The sequence below is a fragment of the Anthonomus grandis genome, chromosome 10 (genome assembly GCF_022605725.1).
Source record: "Anthonomus grandis grandis chromosome 10, icAntGran1.3, whole genome shotgun sequence".
In the NCBI taxonomy this organism is placed as follows: domain Eukaryota; kingdom Metazoa; phylum Arthropoda; class Insecta; order Coleoptera; family Curculionidae; genus Anthonomus; species Anthonomus grandis.
Window position 1 is genome coordinate 8,930,331 of NC_065555.1, and position 25,279 is coordinate 8,955,609.

General features: G+C 29.7%; 1 protein-coding gene across 1 annotated transcript in view; it reads left to right on the forward strand.

The window, feature by feature from the left end:
• The window catches only part of LOC126741067 (uncharacterized), a 29,392-nt gene extending 5,697 nt beyond the window's left edge, over positions 1–23,695 (forward strand). Inside the window, exons 2-19 of the mRNA XM_050447371.1 lie at positions 4,070–4,264; positions 5,031–5,134; positions 6,329–6,516; positions 6,628–6,774; positions 8,116–8,358; positions 8,431–8,643; positions 11,238–11,438; positions 12,428–12,708; positions 12,919–13,051; positions 13,125–13,422; positions 15,698–15,905; positions 15,980–16,176; positions 16,414–16,606; positions 17,761–17,890; positions 17,951–18,119; positions 20,022–20,463; positions 21,825–22,116; positions 23,160–23,695. Coding sequence (XP_050303328.1) covers positions 4,105–4,264; positions 5,031–5,134; positions 6,329–6,516; positions 6,628–6,774; positions 8,116–8,358; positions 8,431–8,643; positions 11,238–11,438; positions 12,428–12,708; positions 12,919–13,051; positions 13,125–13,422; positions 15,698–15,905; positions 15,980–16,176; positions 16,414–16,606; positions 17,761–17,890; positions 17,951–18,119; positions 20,022–20,463; positions 21,825–22,116; positions 23,160–23,298 — 3,738 coding nt within the window. The 5' untranslated portion in view covers positions 4,070–4,104 and the 3' untranslated portion in view covers positions 23,299–23,695. The remainder of the gene's footprint in view (positions 1–4,069; positions 4,265–5,030; positions 5,135–6,328; positions 6,517–6,627; positions 6,775–8,115; positions 8,359–8,430; positions 8,644–11,237; positions 11,439–12,427; positions 12,709–12,918; positions 13,052–13,124; positions 13,423–15,697; positions 15,906–15,979; positions 16,177–16,413; positions 16,607–17,760; positions 17,891–17,950; positions 18,120–20,021; positions 20,464–21,824; positions 22,117–23,159) is intronic.
• Positions 23,696–25,279: the final 1,584 nt, after the last annotated feature.

Genomic DNA, 25,279 nt, shown 5'->3' on the forward strand with positions numbered 1-25,279 from the left:
ACTTTAGTTAGTAGAGGTGGAATTGTAGTACCTAAATTGCTCATAACTATTTCCTCAGTTTATACTTATATTAGAATCTATCTGCAAATTTAATGAAGTTTCTAACAATTTCACGCGGAAATGCGGCAAATTAAATATTTATCAGAATCAGCTCATGTCACAAAAAGATATTTAAAGTGTATTGATTTGGGAAGTATCAGCAGGCTTTCCTTTAATAAATATACGCATAACATCTAACAGGAATTTTCCGGATATTGACCATTTTTAATTATCTAAGCTTGCTTAAAGAAGTCACGAATATACTTTATCAAGCTGCTTGCATTGATTGCCTTACTATCAGTTCACGTCAAATACAGTGGTAGATATTAAAGTTCGATAAACTATATTAAAACAGGCATATCATTACTGATAAGATGGAATCCAATAAGAAGGGACGATTGTTCAAAAGAGTTATTTTTAAGATCGTTTCTTATTTAGCAAAAATGTTGTTATGTGGGTTGTTATCTATATATCAGATCGTATCATTTTTCTAATGAAAAATCAACTCCATTTATGTTGTGGGTATAAAAGAACGATTTTATGAACAGTCAAAACGTCGATATCTGAACGAAGAAAACTTTCCCTTTTATGATTTGAATCCCACCTCTGTAAAATTGCCATTGGGTCCCAGAAATGCTAATGGTCAAAATTTTGAGCCATTATTATAAATCAAATTTATTGGACAATAAAACTAAATTATAAGTAAATATATTTTAAATATACTAAAACAATACGAAAATAATTTGAAAGTCGCATCAACATAATGACCCGAATTATTGAGTCTTGGCACAGTGTGCTCTATTGATCGCATATCCTCTCCCTCTTTCATCTGTTTCACTTTTTCTTTCTTGTCGAATTCATTCACAAACTTACGCCGATGGCCTCTTTAATCCATATTCTGTCCTATTTTAAGCTTTTAGACATTATATGTTTTATATCATTATGTTTCATAGAGAACCGTATAGGTTAACTGTTTTAACAATATATTAGACGCATAAAAATCATTAATTATACATAGGTATTTTATTTTCTAGGCCTAATTTCGTGTTTCCATTATTGTCCAACCTTGATGAATGTTATGGCAAGTTTAACTATGGAAGCGGTAATAAGTTATTTTTGTCTACATATGATTTGAACAAAAACTGTTATGCTAGCAAATTATATAATGAATTGTTCGACTATTGCATAAAGTAGAAATGAAAAATAGTTAGTCTGATATAAGAGGCCCTTTACAAAAATTAACTCCTTATATAAGTTTATTCGTTAACAACTTGCTGTGACGTGAATTTTATCACGTTTTATCGAAAGCAATATTTTATGTTTAAAAATGTTTTGTTATTTTGGTTTTGTAGAATTTTTTAATTTTTAATGAAGTTAACTAGAAATATTTAATGTACCAAACCATGTAGTTAAACAAATTAAATAGAAGAATAATATTTCATTAATAAATTTTAACTTGTATTTTTGCAAAGCTTACAAAAATTGAATAATCGATATTGATGCGACTCTTTTGGGAGCACAAATCGTATGCTTCTTTTGCTAAAGCTTTTTATTAGTTCTCCAATTTCTCTTATGAAACATTATCTATTCTAAATTTACAGGATGTTTTTAAAGTTAAGTCATTTATTTTAACACCTTGTAGAACTCAACAAAAGAAGTTAATATATACCAAAAATCATTTACATAAAAGTTGCATAATAAGAAAATTACTTTATATTCTCGAAAGCTATTTAAAGAAAATCCTTATTAAGTTAAATGAACTATTTATTGCTCCATGTTCTGGAGTATTTATTGCTCCATCATGATACACCAACTCTTTCAAATAGCCCTACAGAAAAAAATCGTTAATAAATTTCACCTTCAGTCAGTAGAGGTGGAAAAAAAGTCTCTAATAGAGTCCAATGCACCTTCAGGTTGGGATGGGCTTATACTCATGATAATAATAAGGATAATACTGTTCTTATCATACTCTCTTCTACACTTTACTATGAGAATAATATTAGGATAAGTTTGTCAGGATACTCCGCAAGACGTAAAGCAGAAGAAACAATGGTAGTACTTACCAACAAGTGTTTTGACTTTTTGGGTTTTTCAGGGCGAGGAAATCAGAAAACGCAAGGAAGAAACAAAACATAGGAAAACACCAACAACTAGTATAAGTAATCAGCTTTGGTACCTCTAATTTTTAAGCGAATAAAGCATCTTCATTAAAAAGGCATCTGCTTCTTTTAAAAGTGTATACCACTGCACGTTACAAAAGAGATCAAATACATGGTGATTTTAAAAGGGAATAAAATAGGCCTCATGTCCATTTAAGATTTCAAAGGCTCGTTTTACCACGCCTGGATCTACACGTCTGTTTATTTATTTAGAAATAAGTCAAGGTTGGCACGTTTTCAAATTGAAATACTATACATATGTTGTTTTCTTTGAATACTAAATATTATAGCAAAAAAACATTTATATCCATTGAAGGTTATTAAACCGACCACGGCTGAATTGGAAAATGTAACTAAAAACACAAAACTGCGTTCTTTTTCTCTTGTTTTATCTCGTTCTTACGTTAGAATCATTACCAAACTTCTTAAAACCATTTCTTTAGTGGATTCTTGAGTAAACAAATTTTATAAACTAGAAACACTTTTTTTGACTGTACGCTTAATATTAAAAAAAAGTTAAAAAAATTGCGTTTTTTAAAGGAAACTTTTTTCATAATAATTTGCGTATAAATTATTGCGACTATTAAGACTAATGGTCTAACTTATTTACAAAAAAAAAAATTAAATTTCAAAAATTCGAAGACCAAATAAGATAATACTGTGGGTAGATATGAAAGTACAGTAACAGTAATTTTGTACGACTCTATATCACTGTACTGTACTGTACTGTACTGTAATACATCACTGTACTGTAACTCTATATCACAAAATATATTTATTGTAATATAGGAAATAAAAAAGTAGCTGTATTCCGTAATCAGTTCTTCAATCGTTTTGGAATAACTATCTCTGCCATCTAATAGTCATCTTTTACAACACATAATGAGGTATCTAGAGCCGATAAGGCAAAGTATTTAAATAAACATTGTACAGGTTTGAGTAACTAAAACAAACATATATTGATAAACAAACTCGTATAAGAAGTTAGGTCTATAACATGTGCGAAATTTAAAATTCTACTCCTAAAGCTATTTTCTTCACCTAAGGGATAAACGGGATAAAAAAGACCATAAACGAGCAATAAACCTCTTTATTAGTACAGGATTTTGCCTAAATCGCACTGTTTCTCTCTGGAATCATTCGAACATTTCTACAGTAAATCATCGTCTTAAGAATAATAACGAGAAAGTATTCTCAATGAATAAGTAGTAATAAAAGCCTTAAAAAACATCAGATTCGCGGTTTCACTGCAAGAAGGCATTCAAATTTTGCAGGTATTAAAAAAAAAACGAATGCGAACGACACTTACTAAATAAAGTAATTGAAAGTCATAATATTTATATTTCCGAAGAGCACAAAATATAAAAATAGTCATTAGTTCACAGCAATTTAATCAATTACAATGAAATGAGTTTTGAGGTGGGTATATTCTTGATCTCTTTTCTATTCCTATTCTTGGTCTCTATATGTGGTATTCAAAAAAATAGATATACGACATTTATCGAATAAAATCTGTCATAATATATTATTCCAGTTTTTTCCTGAAAATTAGTTAAATAAATAGACGAATATTGAAAAATGTAAAAAATATAATAACGTAAGTGCCGCAAATCATTCTATAAAGCAATATATTATTAGATGTTTTTCTTAAATTTAATAGTGCATAAATAATTTAGCATCCCTCTTCCGGACAGTAATTTTTTAAATTTTTATTGAAATAGATGTTTATTTTAAGTCAAACAAATAAGGGTATAATAGTACTGTAAAGGTTGGTAATATCATCTGATAATAATATTTTATTAAAATAAAATTTATTTTTTCTGAAGTCAGCATTGCTTTTCATTTATTTACTTTTTCATTTAGTTTTAAAGGAAAAGAATTCTTCGATAGCAGTCTAGCATCGGATATGGCTGCAAATGAGCGAGGGTCTCGCAGCTTAGCCCTTGAACAGACATACGTACACGATGTTTATGAGCAGTACTATGATAATCCGCGTAGCAAGCCTTGGCCCAAAGTACAGCAGTTTATGGAGAAACTTGAACCTGGTGCCTTAGTATGTGACGTAGGTAAGTTATGAACTATAACTGTTTTGCCTTATATTAGACTTTATCAGATCTAAAATAAATTTTGTTTTTTTAGAATTTTAATAATTATTTTGCAGAAGTTTTGCTTCTTAAAAGTTCTAAAAGCCTGCTTAACAAACAAGCTTAATATCGAATGTCAGTTTAATATCCTTGATTTTTATTTCAAAATTTTCAACTATGACGTCCATACTGCTTCTACTTTTCTATATGCCATTAGAATAAGTGACTCAACTCTAAAGTCACCTTGAATGGTAAAATAACCTTATAGAAAAACTTTCCTCTGATGTATGGTTATAAGATATGATTTATTTTATCAGATGTGCCGAAGTATTCTTAATACTCATAGAAAGAGGCTTTATATTTTAAAACATGCTTTTAACTTGGAGATAGAAGCTGCTTTCGTGCTGTTGTACAAGTATAATTTTGAAATTTTAGATTTATATAGAATGTGTTGTGTTGAGAAAAAACATAACCTTCCTTTTATCGTATTTTGAATAACCCTCATTTAACAAAAAATTAACAAAAAATTAGATAGATTACATAATATAAATCTAAAAATACTATTGTTTCCATAAAAAGTTAAATATCTTGTGGATATGTTAAAAATAATTAAAATAAATTAATTTTTTTTTACTATTAAGGAATTATTTTGTTAAAACCAAAACATTTTTCTATGAATATATTTAAAAAAATATATGGTAATATATTTTATTTTATTTTAGGATCTAATATATTTGATTTATTTTAGGTTGCGGCCATGGAAAATACTTAAAAGTTAATATGTCAATTTTTACAATAGGAGGGGAGAAATCAATTAGACTGAGTGACTTAGCTAGGCAAAATCAAAACGAAGTAAGTATTCATTGTGAAATTTATTATATACGCCTGACAAATTCCTTTCTTGGGTGCTGAAATACTAATGCATTAATCTACATTCAAATTTGGTCCAACTTTTAGTAGCAGAGGAGTAGGAAAAAGTCAGGAAGATTCAAAATTGAGTGCAAAGATTTCAAGCGCATATTTACCAGCCAAAAATAAAAAAATCTTTTCATAAAAACGTATGTCCTAACCTGTTTCGTTTTCTAGATACAGAGTGTGAAAGTTTTTTAATAAGAATTTTTTTTTTGTTATGAAAATCTGCTTTTGTATGTATCTGTTACTTAGGCTAAGTTAAATTTTGAAAATAAATTTAATGAATTTCAATAATCGATGCGAATTTATTACTTGTTTTAATAGGACCAGGCATAGATTTTGATTTTTTTTCCTGGAAACAAAGCTAGATACGAGTAAGGCTCAAGAAGTAAGGAAGTTACATTATTGACCGATTAATCTAAAAAAAATTAAATTGTCAGAAAAATAGTGGCGTACCATAATTTTACCTATAAGTATCAAGCCCCCTGAAACGCCACTGAAATTAATAAATGTATTTTATTTCCACCAAACGAGGGGCATTATGATGACAAATAAGCCTACCAAATTTTATTTCAATCGGCTGAACGGATTTTGAATAATTGATAAAAAACCGATTTTATACTCTGTATCTAGAAAACGAAGCAAGTTAGGTCATATGTTATATATAAAAAAAAATTCTTATTTTTGGCTGGTAAATATGCCCTTGATATCTTTGCACTCAATTTTGAATCGCCCTGCATATTTTAAAATCGGAAATTATAGGAGTCTAATAAAATTCTATTTTTAACCACTTCTATGCAGAAGATATGTTTTGTCTACATTAAAAAGTCTTTTTGTTAACCGCTATAGCAAGTCAAACTTCTCTACAATCTCGTTTTAATATTCTATAATTTAAAAATTTAAATTTTATCTTAATTTTTCATTACATCATTATTGATCTTATTACGAATGAAAGATATCCAAAGTTACCAGTATTATTTATATTAGAAACAGATATATAAATTTAAAAAAAATCATATTGTTGAAAGCTTTTGTACACATAGCAGGTCAGATAGCAGTTAAGCATAATAAAAGAAGTTCTTTTATTATATACTTTTATTATAACTTTTTAAATACCTTGTCTCTTGTTTTTAGGTAATTAAATTAGACAATTTGGCACTGCCATTTAAAGATAACTGTTTTGATACTCTGTTATCATTATCAGTAGTACACCATTTCGCAACGACTGATAGAAGAGTTAGCGCCCTTAGAGAAATGGCACGGGTATTGAGAGTTGGGGGTAGGATGATTATTACTGTATGGGCTATGGAGCAAGATCATAGGTAAGTTTCTTTATTTAAAAAATAAATGTTCCTTAAAAAATATAAAATAACCCAATATGTTTAAGGTAATTCAAACACATATATATTCATTAAAACATAATTTAATTTAAGAAAATTTGAATCACAAGATGTCTTAGTTCCTTGGAGAAAACCAACGGCACATGAATGTAATGAAACCATGACTGCTAAAAACTTGCCAGCTGGTACAAAGAACCACCCTATTAATATAACTGATAGTGATCCTAGTAAAACTTTCAGGTAACTATTTATATATGATATTTAATAAATTTAAATATTCTTATATTCAAATTTAAAAAAATAATATTCATATGCTTGAAAAAAAGGCTTCAATATTTATTTGTAAAATATGATGCAAGTTAAAGTGCTAAATGTAATTCTTAGCATTAGTAAAAAAAATCTACTTGACAATTTATCAATACACTTCGCTCTAAAAATGTATCAGCTCTAGTAGCTCTATCTCCCTGCTCTTTGTCAGTAGGTTTTGTTGTTATAGTACTTAGTCTTTTGTAGTAAAGTAATATTTATTTGTAGGATAAAAATCAAAATTCAAGGTTTAAATTGTATCTCGGTTTAAAAATATTTGCCCTAGATACACAAAAATTCTGAAATATTGTGTCAACATAAGGTTCTGCAACTTATGCCAAGACAAAAGTCCTTACCAAAACCATATAGATTGAAATTTAAATAAAGTGGAGATTAACTGTTTGGCCAGATGGATTTCATTATATTATAAAGCACTAAAGTAAAATTTCTGATTTTTACTCTATTAAAGGAAAAATTAGAAGTCATTATAGAGCTGAGTATATCCCACTGTATCTACCTTTTACTATAAGGTATATAGCTCACCCCTGCTATATATTTTCTCTTTGCAAAGTGAATTTCAACATATTTTTTAGTAGACACAGATTTTTGACATATCAACTGGTGTGGCTTTTTAGATATTAAAGTTGACTTTCCTAATTCCAACATTTTTCTCCTTAAATCTGCAATGTATCTACCTTTGCCTTATATTACAGGAATAATAAGCATCAGTCTTAAGTAATAATCTTTATCGCACATTAAAGATGGTGTTTATTGATCAAAGGTTTACGATTTATTGGTTTAAAGAAAATATTAGGATTTTAAGTTATTAATTCTAAAATCATAATTCATTAGCTTCCCTGTAAGCTGTACTTTAAGTTCCAATGCAATAACCTTTACGAATTTGTGTTCCATATTTTATTTATATATTTAATCCATCGGGTAATGCCTCTTTACTTGATTTCTGAGCAGTTGGTGTCATCCTACATAATCAGATCCGCTAATTATTTCGCAAATTTCTTTAGTGTTTCCCTATTTTTATTTATTACTTTGTTGTTTCATTTATAATAAAATAAAACACTTAGCCCCAAAATTAAATCATATTTTAATATCTTTCTTTCTAAAAAAATAAGACAAACTAATCTGATATTTATAGTAGAATTCCAAATTCTTTACTTGTGTAAAATTATGCCTATTCTACATTTGTTCTAGAATATATTATTCATAAACATAATTTTAAATACTTAACGTTTAATTTATTTGTCCATATCTTTGCAGATTTAGAAATACATTTAAAAGGAAATCAAGAGCTGCTCAACATAAACATCATCGTTCAATAGACTCTTGCGGAAAAAGCTCTTCAAATAGTTCAACCCTTTCCTCTCCAAATGAGACATGTTACGGATTTATGAGAAGGGCTTTACAAAAAATAGCGGGAGGAGGTAAACGGGTGGTTGCCAACTCTTGGTTCTTAGATAACTGGATTACGTGTATGTACAGGCAACAACCCTTACAAAAAAGGTAAGTGAAGCTAACATCCTAAAACTTAAAACTAATTTAACGGTAAATTTTGTAAACATATTTTATTTTTAGATATGATCCAGACGGATGTGAGTACTGTAAATGTTCAGGTTGTAACACTTTAGAAGATCAGCCAATAGAACTTCTCAGGGTAGAAGATGAAGAGCCAAAACCCATACCACGGCGACAAACGTGTCCGGTTTCGCAAATGAGTGCTGACATTTTTACTTTTAAATCTAAAAGTATGAATAATATTAGAATTTTTCAAGAAAACAATAATAACCGGTGAGAATTTAGAACTTATAATATATAGCTATTTTCATTGCCATGGCCTAGCTAACAATCATATTATTTATAATATACAAGGAAGAAAATAATTATGATATTTGCTGCATACAGTTTCGTGTATTTAAATGATTACTTGTTTGTAAAAAACGTTTTTTCCTCTTACCATTTATTGTGCATTCCATTTCCAGAATATTACATAAACATTTTTATTACGCCAATTTTTAAGTACTTATCAAGCCAAAGAAGAACTCTTTAAATATTTGGTAGTATTTACACGGATGTTTCTAAGGCTTTAGATTTAGATATAGATGGAGCCATTTAAGTTTAGCAGTACTGTAATCCGACAAATAAAAAAAATATCAGCTACAGCATCCCACAGGGATCATGGCGTGATCTTTGCTTTTTAAATTCCTTATAAACGATATGTTCACGGCTATTCTTGTATAATTTTTTGCCGATGACCGTGTGTGATTCGTAAAGTGCAGTCGTATAGTGAAAAGTGTTGAGAAATTTTCTTCTGAGTTTGTCTGTCTTACTCTATTAAAATTGGAAAATTGAAATGCAGGATCTCTGGTGAAAACATCCCGACGTAATATCGGATGTGGGGTATGTAAAAGGTGGTTTTATCCAATTAGAGTGAGTAAAACACTACAAACTACATACAAATCTCTCTTACAAGTCGGGAGAGTAATTCTAACAGAAATACAATTGAGTTTGTGAGTTTAAGGAAGGATCTCTCAATTTTTTAAACAATTGCTGGAGAAGAAAAATGTCAATATGCCAAAACTTATTCAACAATAAGAAAACCTAGCAAAATAAAACAACTTGATTATCACTGGCGTAAAAGAGGAGATAGGACTAGTGCAGCAAAAAGCTCTGAAAACATTGAAATATATGGACGAATCAAAAGAAACTGAAGGTGTGTCGGATAAAAAAGAAATGGAGCAATCAGTAGTTTTCGTTAGTCATAAAATCAAAAGAAAAAGTATGATGTATTAAGAATGAGAGCAGGAGAGGTACAAAGGTCAAATGATAACCAATACATATAAATTCCTAAGGTATACAAATAAACTGAGAGAATTACACTATAGACGTATTTGGAAAAGAGAATGGAACATTTATTTTAAATTAAATAAAGAAAATCCAAAGAATCATTTAAAACAAATGACTAGAAACAATGTTTATCCGGTAATTAATACAATTTAAAAAACTGGTGCAATTAAATAATTCTACTTTGATTTAAAAAGACTTAAAATTCTATATTAGACGATTATCTAAATTATAATTGTTTGTGACGACGTTTCCAATCTGCCATTTTCCTTTGATGCTCTTGACATTTTGCACTTCAATATTTATAGTTTGACACCTTGGTATTGATGGAATAACAGTAGAAATAATAAAAAAAATTCATTAATGTATTCTTGGCTTACTTTAAGTAAAACATTTAAATTTTAAGACTATAATATCAGTTTATTATCATATTGCCCCGCCACTTATCAGGTATCAGAAAATTTTATATGAAAAGATACATTAGAAATCCCGCTACTATTCTGAGACTCTTGTAATTGTAAGAGATAGATAAAGGTACTAAACTAGGAGGTAACTCTAAACTAAGACTAACTACTAAACTATGAGGTACTATGATGCTTAACGATACTGATTATTCCTTTCCGCGGGAAAGTAACGACTTAAAAGAAAGACATAAACTTCTCGTGCAGGATCTGAAAGCCTCTGGGAATACCGTTGTATCGGCAACTGTCAGCTACATAGCTCTGGTTTATTTTTACACCGCTACTTCTCTAAGTTCCTAGTAGGATTAGCTTAATAGCGATGCACTTCTACATGTTGGATCTAATTAACTAGTTTGTTAACTAATGCCTTGACTCCAGTTAGCACCTTCCCAAGTTGATTGAAAAATTTATTAAATTACCATTAAACGCGTTAATATATAAAGAACATCTTAGATAAATCCAAAATCTTGGTGCTGTGGATACTGTGGCTTATTAGACTGACATTAAAGATACACTATACGAGCTTAACTACTCGTAAAATGGTGGAGTTTGCAGATAGATCAGTTTTTGTAAGCTTTTTCGCTACTCATAACCTGTAGCGGAAACAATCACTAGTTTACGAGTGCACTGATGCGCTAATGAATACAAGTATCTTGGAATAATGTTTGATGCTAACTAGTAGAAAACTTATATATAAAGTTTATCAACTACGACATTGCATGTAGTTGAAGTCACTAAAACTAGTTTATTTTGCTCCTGTAGAGCGTATAATATGCGTATAATGATTATTACTCAAAGATATCTGCTTAAAATATTATATAGATTTTTTTTTAAATTAAGCAAATTTAAAAACTCAAAGCTATTAAAAATAAAAACGACCTAGATATATACCCCACAACAGAATCTTGACTCTTATCATCTTGAAGATATTGAACATGTTACATGAACATTAAAAATTATGCCACATAGAAAAAGTAGTTGATTTAGATGGCAACTTTTGCAAATTGCTTTATCCTTTGTATGACTTCTCTAATTGGTTCTTGACTTTTACTTGAAACATGTAAATTTCCTTATTTTTAGATTTATCCCTAAAACTACTGGCATAGACAACGAAGCGAATAATTTACCCCAAAACTTACCACGAAATACACTAACCAGGCCAAAACTGGTAAAACAGAAAAAATCATTATGTGATGAAGATGCTCAAGAAGCACTAGACCAACCGACTGATATGAAAGAACTTGTCAGAGCCATGCCGGAATTTAAGTCTGGATTAACCAGGTAAAATTATAATGATTATTTCAAATTTAAAATATAATTTACATATAAATTATGTTGCCATTTAAAATTAAAAAGAAATTTAAATAACTAAAATAAATATTTATTCTGAAATTTTTAAGTAAAAGTTTTTAATTTAAAATTAAATCTTTTAAGTGCTGACCCTACTGGAGTTTACTAAGCGAGCTCCTTAGCTTTAATAAGTGTCTTTTTAGATCAGAACTCTATTTTTGTTTGATTAGTATTTATAGGCAATCGATATTGCTGGATTTATTACAGAAAAACTCTTTTTTATTAGGAGACATCTCTATAAAAAAATAAAAAATAGCAAAATTTATGTGCCCTTTGGTAATACTAATTTTGCTTATTGAGGTCATATAAGAACATATAATGTTCAGATGCAACACCAAATAAACAAGCTGTGTTCTCGTATTTGCTTTCTTTACATTTTTTCTGAACGAATTCTGAAAAGTTAACCGATTTTTTGTTGTATGTAATAATGTGCACGTATTAATTTTTTATCCCGGTTGTGATAGATGTTTTATATAGATAATTCTTGTTTTTATAATTTCTAAAGTATTTAGGTTAAAACTGTATTTTTATTAAGGTCTGAGGATGCGTTAAGATGGCGAAACACATGTTACCTTGTTGAATATAATTTAGATACGAAACTCGTGAATAACACTTATATTCAAATTAAGTCACTTTAAGAATGAGAGATGATTTTTTCAATATTTATTATGTTATAAATGTGTGTTATGAATATAATTAATATAATGAATATAATATCATTTAAATATTAACCATTAAAACAAATGATCTGATATTAACAAAAACTTTTTCTAATTTTATTTTAATGATGAGGTTCTATAATAATAGTACAATTCAACTTGAACTGACGAAATGTAATTTTATTAAATCTGTATTGTTAATTGCTAAAACATTTTCTTCCATACTTTTCAATAATAATATTTTTATTTCTTTTATTTTAGATACGAAAGAGGCAGTGTATTAAAACAGCGCTCACTAAATGAAGAAATCTTATCGACAGATAGGTTGAGAGAGAAGGAAAGACTTAAACGGAATATCCAGAAACAAACCTCTTTAAACGAGGACTTATTTTATAAAAAACCTCACACCTTAGAGTCTTTGAGAGAATCTTTCTTTGCAATGGCATCCAGCAAAAGTTTCCAGATGTTAAAAAATGGATTAACGAATAGAATTAGAAATTCTACGACTATGGAAAGAGTTGCCAATGCATCAATTAAAAATGGTAAGCAATAGTAAGGCTAAGGAACAAGCAAAATTAGAGCGCAAACAAATTTTACCTTGGTAAATTATTCCCTGGTAATCAATTAATTGACTATATCTAACCTAATTATTAAAATGTTTTCTCTATGGTTTGATGGCTTTTTAATGGTTTGTAGACTATAGTTTCTTTAACTATGATTCAACACAGCTAAACTTTATCTGTTCTTGTCAGGCTTTGTTAAGATTTTTCAAACGTGGAAAGGAAGTGAGCTAAAGTCCCCAACAAATCGAGACAACGAAAAGTTTAAGAACCTTCCGAACTGCCTTTTAAACGATACAGAAACTAGTGAGAAAACCGGTGAAAGGTAAATTATAAAAAGTTTGATTTATTTAAAAAAAAATTATTTTGACAAATATTAAAAAAAAAATAAATTCTAGACGCCCTTCAAAAGAAGACGGTTCTGACTCGTCTAAAGATAGTAGCCTACAATCAGACACGAGTGTTGATTCCGAAGATTCTTTTGCCTCTGTGATTTTTGTGCCCAAATCGGATCCTATGTCCCCAATTGGCGGGGCTAGCTTATCGGCAGGACCAGCTTCTCCTCTGCTAAAAGGCACCTGTCATTCCGCCCCACAGTCACCTAGAATTAAGCAATCTAGCTGTCCCACTAGTCCCAGAGTAAAGCAAGTGCCTAATGGTGTTCATCCTTTGACGAAGCAGCTGAGCTCACCTAAGGTAAGTATGTAAATTTCAAATTTTGACAGTATTAATATTAAGTATAAGCGAAAAATACTTTTGAAACTTAGAATTGGTCATAATATAATATAAAATACTTAATTTTTTTACAAGTAAATAAAGGTCAGTTGGTGTCAAACTCGGATAAAATTTACCATACCACATCTAAAAAAAATTCCTCGAATAAATTCAAGTAAATAAATATAGCTATGAATAACTGAAAGTAAGAAAATGCACAATTTTGGAAAATTTCTATGTTGATCAAAACATAATATTATTTTTACAGTTATTCCAGAAAATTCATTAGCAAACATTGAGTTTCTCTTTTTGTTGAATAGTACTTACCCTGGTAAAAATTAAAAAAAATAATTCCAATAAAAGCAAATCTTATTTTGCACTATACCTTTGGGTCTTCGAGCTTCTGTCTTACTAATACAGTAGTAAGTAAAAGCAGAGTAAGGAACAAGGAAACTTTATAATCTAATCGTTTAGGAGTCTAATTACCATTCTTTAGCAAAAGTTTTGTTTGATGTTTCTGTAAAATACATATTTTCAAGGCTTGCTGATGTGATCTACTTGCTGATATGATAGCCGTTGTGATGTAGCTATATTTAGTACATACATATAACTTGTATATTACTGGTAAATAGTTAATACTGATACTAATGCTTTATCTGCGCTAGTAAAGTCAGCATGAGCCCAGGTTGGTCAAAAACAGCACCGTTACCAATCCTCAATATTGTATCCAAATTGTCCACAAATACCGCAAATTTTATCACTTTTTCTCTTCTGACAAACGGAGTTTCCACTTTGCCGGGAATTTTTCTTGCGACCTTTTCAATTTTGTTATTTTCTCGTCTTTACCTATAATTTTTCTTGTGATCTTTAATTTTTCATTTTCCGCCTTTTTTGAAATACTGGAGATCGACTTTTTTGAAATACTGGAGATAACTCTTAAAAAGTATTCTCCGATTTTCCTTTAATTTTTAAGGTTTTATCACCACTATCTTCAGGAACTTCTTCCAAACTGAATTCAGAATTAGAAGAATCTGATGACAATCTAGCAACAGTTCCACTTGGCCCTGGTTCTGGAGTCTCCTGTGTGGGTTCTATGGGTTTCAAAATATTCTGTGATGTATATTCCTGCAATGATAAATCTTTTGGAAGCGTTGTATTTTGACGATTTTAATTATCTTCAGGGAAAGGTACCAAGTCTTCCTCACAAAACGCATCACGATTAATGGGAAATATTCTGGTGGTCTTAAATCCGATTAGAGCCTTCTCTATTGTGGTCACCGTATTGTAGGCATTTCCAAAAACTTCGGCAATATTAGTGTTTTAGATTTTTTCATAATTTTTACTTTTTATGTACTTCATCTACATCACATTCTCGGTGGTAGGCAATTTTCAAGGACTTGAAGAAAACTACGTGCAGAGGTTGTGTCCTGTAAGATGTGTGGAGTAAAAGCGATAGTAAATGAATGCCAGAATTTCGATAAAAACTGTAGGAAGCTAAAGAAGAATGAATTGAATAGTAATTCAATATTAGAAAAATAGGTTGCTTTAGAGTAACATTAGCAAAAATCGTAAAATGTTGCAGTTATACGGTAAACTACTCTAGGTAAAAAATCAAATTTCTAACATTTGTATATCGTGCCTGTTAGATCTCAGACCTGATTTTGACATTTGACCTGTCGCCTTTCAAATGTCAGAATTGCTTGAAGAATGATATTCTCTTAAAAATGAACTTTATAAGATTTATTTCCTTGATGCATTAAAACAGCAGGCAATCGAAGTATTTTGACCCTTTTCTTATGATTTGCTTCTCTCCTTTTCTTGTAGACCTTGCAAATGTCTATTTCGACAACGTTGCAGATGCGATAAACTTTAAAGTGGTATTTTCCATTAGTAACTCTAGATTATTGGAAAAAATATTCAATTTACATCTGTTGAGTGCGATAACTCTGCTAAAGCTAGTAGCTTGCGGTTTGGCAAATCTAAGCTGCGAATAATAGTTATTAAACATAGTTGCATTTCATTTTATTTTATTTATTTATACTCCAAAAATTTCGTTGCATAAATTTATATAAAAGTACAAAATAATTTTACCACTTTTTTTTTACCACTTTTTTTACAACTTTTTTTACCACTTTTTTTTACCACTTTTTAAAAGGTAATATTACCTTTGATTTGCTTAGCCTCATAATTCACTATTCAGATATTTCTATTATTTTCATGTTAAGAAAGTACTAACATTTTTTTTTTAATATTGCAGCCATCAACAGGATTACTTGTTGTGAATTCGTTTTTTCCGGCAAATGAAAAAAGTACGGATAGCAGTAGATTATCAACGATTCCAAAGTTATTGCCTGAATCAATTCCACCCTCTAAGAAACAAGACACCAGACTGTTTGCTCAAAAGTATTCTGTACAGCCTATTCCAAAATTCAAGAAAACCAGCCTTAACACACCAAATTTGAACGGTATGTTTACAGAGTATATCTATAAAAACATTATTATTAAAAATATATAAATAATAATTATATTTATTCCTTAGACCAAACCAGTATTCCTTTAGTGCCAACAGCAAATGCTGTAAGCCCTAGCGATAAGCTATCCCCAGAGAGTTCGGATGCATCTCGAGCGGAGAAACTAAAGACAATTCGTGAAATATTAACGCAAAAACCAGGATTTGGCAGAAGGTCAAAGGGTCATTGTCCAATTGTTAGAAAAATATCCGATCCAGACAACAAGGTATATCACTTAATAATTGATTAAACGCACTTACAAACTACTTACCAATGTCCTCTACACTCTATCTTGGCATCATTATATGTTAGTCGTACCCCAAAGTCAATAAACACTCATAAAATAAAATAATTAAAACATTTATAATATTTGACTTGAACAGAGCAGCAGTAGTTTAATTATCAGTTAATATTTAAGGAAAAAAATTAAATATATTATATATTTACATAGATTACATTTTAGGACCAAAGTCTTGCCAAACCAATTCCAAAGCTTATGAAACTTGAAATCTTCAATCCTGAAGAGGATGACGACAGTGACAATAGTTGCGTTTCTTCGCCAGACTCAACTGGAAGCGTGGCTAGTGTAAAATCTCGTAATAATAATTGCAGCGTTCCTGAAAAAACGTTTTTATTTCCTGATTTAAAAGTGCAAGGTAAAATATTATTTATATTCCTCTGGCATTGATTGTAGTATAAAGAACAGTAGAGAAGCCAAAAATATACACACTAAAGCGACGCACAGCTTCAATATCAAATTCAAATCAAAGACTCTCTGTAGTTTTTGATTATCTATTGCTATCACGAATAGTGTTTAACAACTTTATATATTGCTTTGTATCAGTTTTTCTATATCAACACTCAATCGTTTGACTGCATAATTTCAATTAAAGCTATAACTGTCAAATATCGTAACCCCCATTTTACTTTTATCTCTTAGGGCAGTCTATTAAACTTTTTTTCTTTCGATATAGTCAGAGACAGTTATTTTGTAATTTTTATATTCTAACAGGTTTTACTACCAGTACAGTGAATTATTTCTTTTAATCTATTTTTTTTTAAAGAAGCAATATATGTATTATATATATACCAAAGGTTACACAACACTATTTTTAGCAAATACTCGCTATACAGAAACTTTGCTGATTATCGATTATTTCATAACAAATAAAACTCTTTGCACTCGGCTGTGTGAACTAGTACATCTAGAAATGGCTCTAGCAATTTACTGGATACTAAAAGTACTTAAACGTGAATGAATAGCTTGTCTTTATATTTTTAGAACCGCCTATTTAACTTAAAATATTATATTCTGCTAGATATTCATAATCCAGTTTGTTGCAACAATAAAACATTAATTATTGCGTCGACAGACGGGACCGTAATTGCTGGCCACAAACCGATACTTAGTATTAGGTAAAATTATAGTGACCAATATTACATAATTGCTGATAAAAATGTTAGTTGCGGTGTGATTTCATTCAAAATTGATTTATACAATAAGTAAATCTGCAAATAGATACAATTTAATAAGTAACATTGTTACTTAGTTAGTTATCAGATTTAACGCTTTAACTCAATTATGTTTAGAATTGTTTGATTGGGAGGCCATCAAATAAAACGCTCATAATAACTGAACCGAAAACTTCATTAGTTAGCAACATAAATAACTTTTATATTTTGTAACCTAATAAATACATTTTTCATTTCTTTTAATCGACATTTTCTTTTATAATCGGTGGGAATTCAATTCTAATTACCATTAAAGATTCTTATTTATACTGTAAAAACAAAAGCTTTTATATTTTAGAAAAATCTATAAGTCTCCTAGAAGCAGCTGCAAACGTTGCCTGTAGCTTAGACGAAGCTGTGGAAAAAGTAATACGTACAAAGGCCAAAGCGAAACTGCCTGTAGATGTTTTCTCTATTTTACATAGACGGTGAGAATGTTGCAATAAAATAATGGTTCAGTTATAAAACCTTTCATTTCTATTTATTAGGCTGTCATCAGACAAAACGCCTATATTAAACGAAGAAGAAGATGCGATTGATGATACTCCCAGGATATCAAGCGAAACATGGAACGAAGAATGTCATAAGCATCTTACAGCATTTGCAGATAAATTAAGTGAAAAGCTTATGAAGGAACTGGATGAATATCAACTTACGGTAAATAATAATGATGATGCAAGTTAGAGAATTATTAAATTTTAAATGCAAAATAGACCTTGCTTAAAGGAACTATTTATTGATATGGTGAGTTCGGATTTATAAAGTTTATTAAATACTACGCCAAAGAAAGAAATAAAATTGACCTAATTTAAAATTTTAGACAATCAAAGGAATCCAGCAAGCGAAGTTGTGTGTGACTAAACTTTACCTAATTTTCTAGGGTAAAAATTAAAATGCTTATCAATATCACTTTTTTTCTTTTTCTAGCTTTTCGAGTTTTTAAAAAGTAGATTTCTATTTTATGAATCTTTTTCTTGAGATATAGAAGGCCTAAACGATTATTATTAGAAAATCTAAGATATGAGGTACGGTATTTGCAGCTAGGGCATATGATGAAAATAAGTTTTGCCACCAGTTATTCATGCCGATTAGGCCAACTTAGCTTTTCAGTGCGGAAATTAATGTAGACATTACATTAACAAATTAATTACAACTTAAAAAGAGGCTGCTAGTTTTTCTTATACTCCTCCTCTATTAACTAAAATTTACTTGCTTTATAATAAATACCTGTTAAGTTATCTAAGAATCGTATTTTGAAGCGTGAAACACGAATTAAGGAGAATCTCAAAGAGTAGCCGTTAAAATGAATACGTATGCCCATTTTCACATAATCTATTGCTATCTAATAATTACTTTTTAAAACAGTACATTCCTGTTTAGATATCCAGTGCTGAAAAAAGGTAAATTATTCAAACGGATATAAATTAATAGTCGTAGAAAAAGTGTAGACTAACACGTGTATGAATTTCTATACTTTTAATAAAATATATTACAAGTGTTTAGAATTTTTATCAATTTGTTTCATTATTATAGAATAAATGATATAGTATCCAGTAATTCCACAATACATATCAATGGTTTGGGTAAATGTAGGTTGTACCATGAGATTCTTTCTGGTGATCATAGACTTTATAATTTCGTGAAACTTATCACAAAGTCTTGTTTTATTATGTCTGTTTTAAGTACTTTTATACTATAAAAGTCTAATTATAGATTTTTCTGTACTTTGTTTTGACATCCTTAAATTTGGAGAGCGTTTTGGCTTTTTGTTTATAGATAGATAAAAAAACCAATCATAAGTAAGTAAGTCTCTGTCCAACTTTTAGCTAAAACTCATTGGTCCTCTCACACGAGTGATGGCTTAAAAAAACACATATTTGCAAGGAATAGAGTAAAGACTTCGAAACTTTAAGGAATAGTATGTTCTGTAACAAGTCTGGAATAAGCAACATTTTATAAGAGTAAAAACCTTCATCGGTGAAACGAGCGTGGAATTTTGGGTTCCATACAAATCCTTTTTAGTGTTTTTTTCATTCATCTTCTTTTGAATAGTTTACATTTTTATCTCCAGTTTTAAAACACGACTGTTAGATGACCCCACCCTACAGATATATATTTTTGATGTTTGAATCCTTCTTTTTTACATCCAGGGATCTTAATTCATGTTTTGAAGCATGACTTTTAGATGGCACCACAGGTGGTCATGTCTAAACAAGTAAAGGATTAAATATTTTCGCACTGGTTACAGAATGAACCTATTCCCTTTTCAAAAGCATATCGGCAGGCAAAAATAAGTAATATGGCGTAATAAGATTGGTATAAAAAAATTATTATTTTTCAATGGTCTTAGATCTAATTTACAAAAATGTGTTGACAACTAAAATGTTAGCTAATTCATCCTGCTACATTATAGAAATTAACCCAGAATGGTAATGCATATGTGGATTACAGGTGGATGTAGTTATTTTATTAAAATAACTCATTTAAATTTATAAGAGCTCTAAAACCTTCAAAACCTAATTTAATTTAATAAAATATTAATATTTTTTACTGTTTCAGATTGACAACATTGATGATCCTTATATTCATCGACTAAGCGAAGAACTGCACGACCTTTCCGTTTTGAGTGACGAAATTCAAAAACAAAATGAATACCTGACGCACCTCTCCCAAAAGAATCACAACAACTGCCAAAAATGCAAAAAACTTTTGGAATGTATTTGTCGGACTAAAAGTGTAAATAGTTCAGTGTCGAAATCGAAACCGGCTATTAGCCTTAATTGTAACGGGTATGTAAATATAAAAAATGATGAACATATAAATGGAAAACATTTAGACAATTATTACGCTTTGTACAATAATACTAATGGGGACCAATGCGAGAGGCATAAATTTGGCGAAAATATAGACAACGATGATTTAAAAAAGAAGCAAGGAAACAGCAGATCTATAATTAAAAAGGGAAGTTCATCTTCGGAATCATTTGATTCCAGTGATAAAGGTAGGTATTATAGATAGACGCTAAAGTTTTAAATGCCTTATTATTGTTTTAGTTTGCTAGTTGCTAGCTGTTTTATCTCTACTAAATAGAATATTTACTAAAGACAAATACTTTTATTAACTATGCTTGCAAATGCAAAAAATATAGGTCTTATCGCTGAACGTTAGGTTAGACTATGAATAAGATTTTGATCCTCTCTGATTATTTGATTATAGTCCAAATTTTTTTAACTAATATAAGTAGTGACTTTATTATGATCAACAATCTGCCTCATGTGTCTCCATAAGTCGAAGACTGTAAGATCTGGGAATAAAGGTATAGTAAATTAAATATTATAAAAAATATTTAAAAAGGTAAAATAATCAATATTACGGAAAAGCAGTCGTAACTTACAACAAAAAATCGGACTTCAAATATTTGTACTTAAATACTTTGGTCTAGTTGTATACGAATGTTCTAATCGTTAATATTCTTAAAGTATCCAATAACCAGAACTACATACTTCGGGTTAATTCTAGCATTAAATGCATATAAATGGAAATTATTGTTTTTTTTCCACTTTTATCACTTATAAAGATTTGTGCTTATTTCAACTTTTTCATCAATAATTATTTTCAAATTTACCATTCATACCATCTGGTAAAGTATGTCTTATCCTGTCTTATCCTCAACAACTTATCCGTAAAATCACTTATAATCTAACTTGAACTTAGAGAAACCTTACTTAACTACTACTTAAATACATTAAGTGATTAATTTTTTCTCGTCTAATAATGCATCTGTATTATAATAATTAAACTTAAGTTTTTCTATTTAACCAAACCAAGAAAATTATCGAAGAAACATTTTTTTCTTAATTTATGATGGCCATCCAGTTTTTTGCCAAGAAGTGCTTTCAGGTGAAAAAATACTTTGCTTTTGGAAAACCTTTGTCTAGTGCAACATTCTAAGCATACTAGGCAATGGTGCCTTTTCATCGTCTTATTGAATTTTAAACTTGAAACTTGATCGTTTAACTTATGGAAATTTTTTAAATATTTTTAATAATAAGTATTGCCAGGTCTTCTTCTTTCATCTATTATCAATTGATTCGACTGAAGGAGCTAAAAATTAAACTAATTTAGGCGAATTCCAAGTCGCAGATTTCTAAATCCATGTATATCAAGGTTGATCGCCACATCCATCCTTTGTTTGATTGTGATCACCAGTTTGTCACTCTCATATACCCCAAGAACCAAAATATGTATGCGATATTTAGCACATTTCTTTTTTTTCCTACATTACAAAAGTACAACTTCCTTAGTTCTTTTTGATTTTATTAAAAGTAATACCAAAATATACATTTCTGATATTAATTCCAGGTAGTGATAGTAGCAACTCACAACTCTCCAGTGGCGCTACCTCGATTAACTTTGGGGGACAGTCCATAGCTTCCTCAGTAACAGACTTGACAGGCGATTCTAGAGACAGCTGCAGCAATGGTGGTAGCACGGCATCTCTAATCTCGGTGGATTCAAAAAGCAAAACGAAACCTAGCGTTATAGATAGGTTAAGTCCAGGAAATTTAAAGAGAAGGGATCCGTCTGGTCTTAGTGACGTTTCTGCAGATTCATGGCCATCGGAAGAAGTTGGAGGAGAAATAATTTATCATAGGTACGTTTACACAAGGTTACATTTTCATTAAATTGGTTAAAAAAAAACTATATCAAATACAGAGTACCTTATAGCTTCAGTTTATATAAAATCAAGAGTTCTTATGGGAAGTTCTATAAGGAGTAATCGGACATGCAAGTGCGATACCTCATTTTAAAGGCAATTAAAAATACTTTTTAAAAATAAGAAAATCCAATATGGGGCCCATAAGAAAAAATAAAGTTGATCATGATCGAAAAAAAATGTGTCATGTTGTAGAGCATAAAAAGTGGCAATGAAAAACTGTTTTTAGTTTTCCGATATCTCTTATCTCTTTAAATAAATTTGTTAGAAGGTAAAAATGATTTTGAGAAAATTCGTTTTTTTTTTTGGATATCTCCAGAAGTATCCGGAATTTTAAAATTTTTTAAACGTCATTTTATTAAGCTCCAAATTGCGCAACTTGGCCTCCATTTAACCGACCCCGTAACCCTACGGTTTCCGAGGTCCAAATGGTCACCCTCGAATTTGGGACACCCTGTACAGTACCTGAACAGTTTTTTTGGTCAAAAAATATGGTATAACAAATACACCTAAAATTTTTTATATTGTTTTTTTGGTTCAATTTTTCAAGCATTCACACACGATTATAATACGAAATATGACTTCAGGCTCTATAGGATTTTTTTTCAAACTCACACCTTCCTAGAAAAATCATCAATCAATCAATCAGCATTTCTGTGGCCTACTGCCTGTTATGTCAGTTTTGGAAACATTATTGTAATTTTATTTTGGTAAGTTTGCCTTGGTACATATGCCAATATCCTTTTAATTATTGGCATTTAAAAAGTGAGGTTTAAGGTGAAGTTTTAACATTTTTAAACGAATATTATGAAATACCTTCTTAAAAACTAATAATTTCATTTCGTAAATAATTACAGTCAAAATGTTTATTGCTTACTCGTCTTAGAATTAGTACTCTTGACGTCATATGCTTCAAATTTTAAATAAGATCACTAAATCTAAAAGTTTAAAATTTAGTTAAGATATATATTGTTTTGCAGATACTATCATGTATTTCGACAAGGTGAGCTGGAGAAGTTAATCGAAAAATACGTTGAAGATCTGCACGTGGTGTCTTCTACGTACGAACACGCTAGCTGGTGCATCATAGCCGAAAAAGTTCAAATTTGGACTATCTGACCGTCGTCTACTTCTATAGCTTTAATTATAGCGCATGATCGGTCTTTTCGCACAATGTACATTTCTAAAATAAGGATTTGGATAGCTTTGGACTTTTAATTTTTCATCAGCAATAAGGCCGACAAATTTAATGTAAATCTATATAAGAATAAGTAGTAGTTCGGTTAATATAATAAACATATCTAAAAAATTATATAATTCGGTTTAAAAGTTTTGCTATAATATAGTTGCGTGCTTTTGAAAAAAAAGCTATAGTCTCCACAAGTGCCATTTAATGCAAGCAGTAAGTGTATATTTGAAAATTTAATAGGTTCAAAGCTATACAATCTTAGAAATATTTATTGTAAATATATTCATAGTATACATTTTACAAAACTCTAATTTCTAAAGTTTTCGAGTTAGTTCACAAGTTAGAATTGATACTTACAAAAAGCAAAAATATAATTGCAAATACTATGTTTTCAAAATATCCCTTATGTTAACAATTGACATGTTTCAAATAAATTAAATGAATTATTATACCTTACATAAGTTCTTAACTAATCCTATAGTGTATAAAAACCCTATTATCACATTATTCCCTAGGTTTCTCTGGACTATTTAAAAGATTAGAAAAAGGCCAAGTCTACTTTAAATAGAGTCAACGATATATATCAGTCAGATATTGATTTAAAAATATCCGTATATTCTATTACAAATGTATATACAAGGTGGCGGATCAAAAACGAAGCAAAGGTAATTACGGACAGTACGAAGTTATTAATCATATTAATATTCGCAAATTTAAAACTGTTCTAATCTCTCAATAATTAATATCATTGTTAAATAGGTTGCAGCCTGTAAAATGATATAAAATATTTTTGACAGGATAAAACTAATCTTTAAATAATTAAAAAGTAAAATAAAGAAAACAATATAGAGAAAAAAATTTAATTAACAAGCCGAAAGATAATAAGTATTAAAATTTTTAAAGGATCAGACAGTTTCTGAGTAAATATTACTAAGTATTAGCCTTCTTGCCATCATGTAAAGGTCCTCTGATGGATCTGCAAGCGATTTTATTCGACCTTGATTCTAGTCTAGGAGTGCTTCAAAAATCAATCAAATTGCTAGTCAATCATTATCGTAAAAGTGTTTTATATATTTTATTATAGCGGGTTTGGACGGGCGAGAAGACTTCTCTTCACAAATAAAAATGCCAACCTTTTGTCAAGAATTATGCATTTAAAATTATTAATTATTTAAAAATATACCAAGGTTTTGTAATTGTAAAAATAACAATAAGTGTGCCTTATCCATTTTAATTATGCATTTATTGGACATAAGTATAGTATCAATAAATAAAAGTGAAATTACAATTATTTAAAATGAAATATAAAGGAGCTAAATTTTTAATTCACAGTAACAAAAAAGTGTTTTCAAAAAATTGTCTCTCCAATTTTCTCAGCAAATGATACTGTGCTAGCATACATATATCTTTATATCATTGTGTACTAGTAGCTTAGTTCGATAACACCAATAATATTACCTCTGCCAAATGACACCTATATATTTACTGCTCTCCCTACATGAACCTGAGCATCAGATCAATTTTATTCAACATCTTTGAGTCTCACGTTGCTTCTAGGTCAGCATACATATTTCTTTAGACTTTTAATCATATATGTGCATCTATCTTCTTATTTTTATTTATGTGGGTACAATTTCACCTGCTATATCTCTTATTTAGTGGGTGGTAGCTTTTTCATACTATCTACAAAAGTTTACACTGTGATCCCTAAAATATATCATAGTCCTATTTACCACACTATATGTAATATTAAGAGATCATTTCAATAAACTACCAGTAAAATACTATTAACATTTTTAGAAGAAGTGTTTATAGAATGAAAAAAATATTGCAGGTGCTCATAGAATATGCATATTTAAATACATTTGTAAACCTAATTTTCGTTTAAAATTCAAAGAGTTTGATCAACAA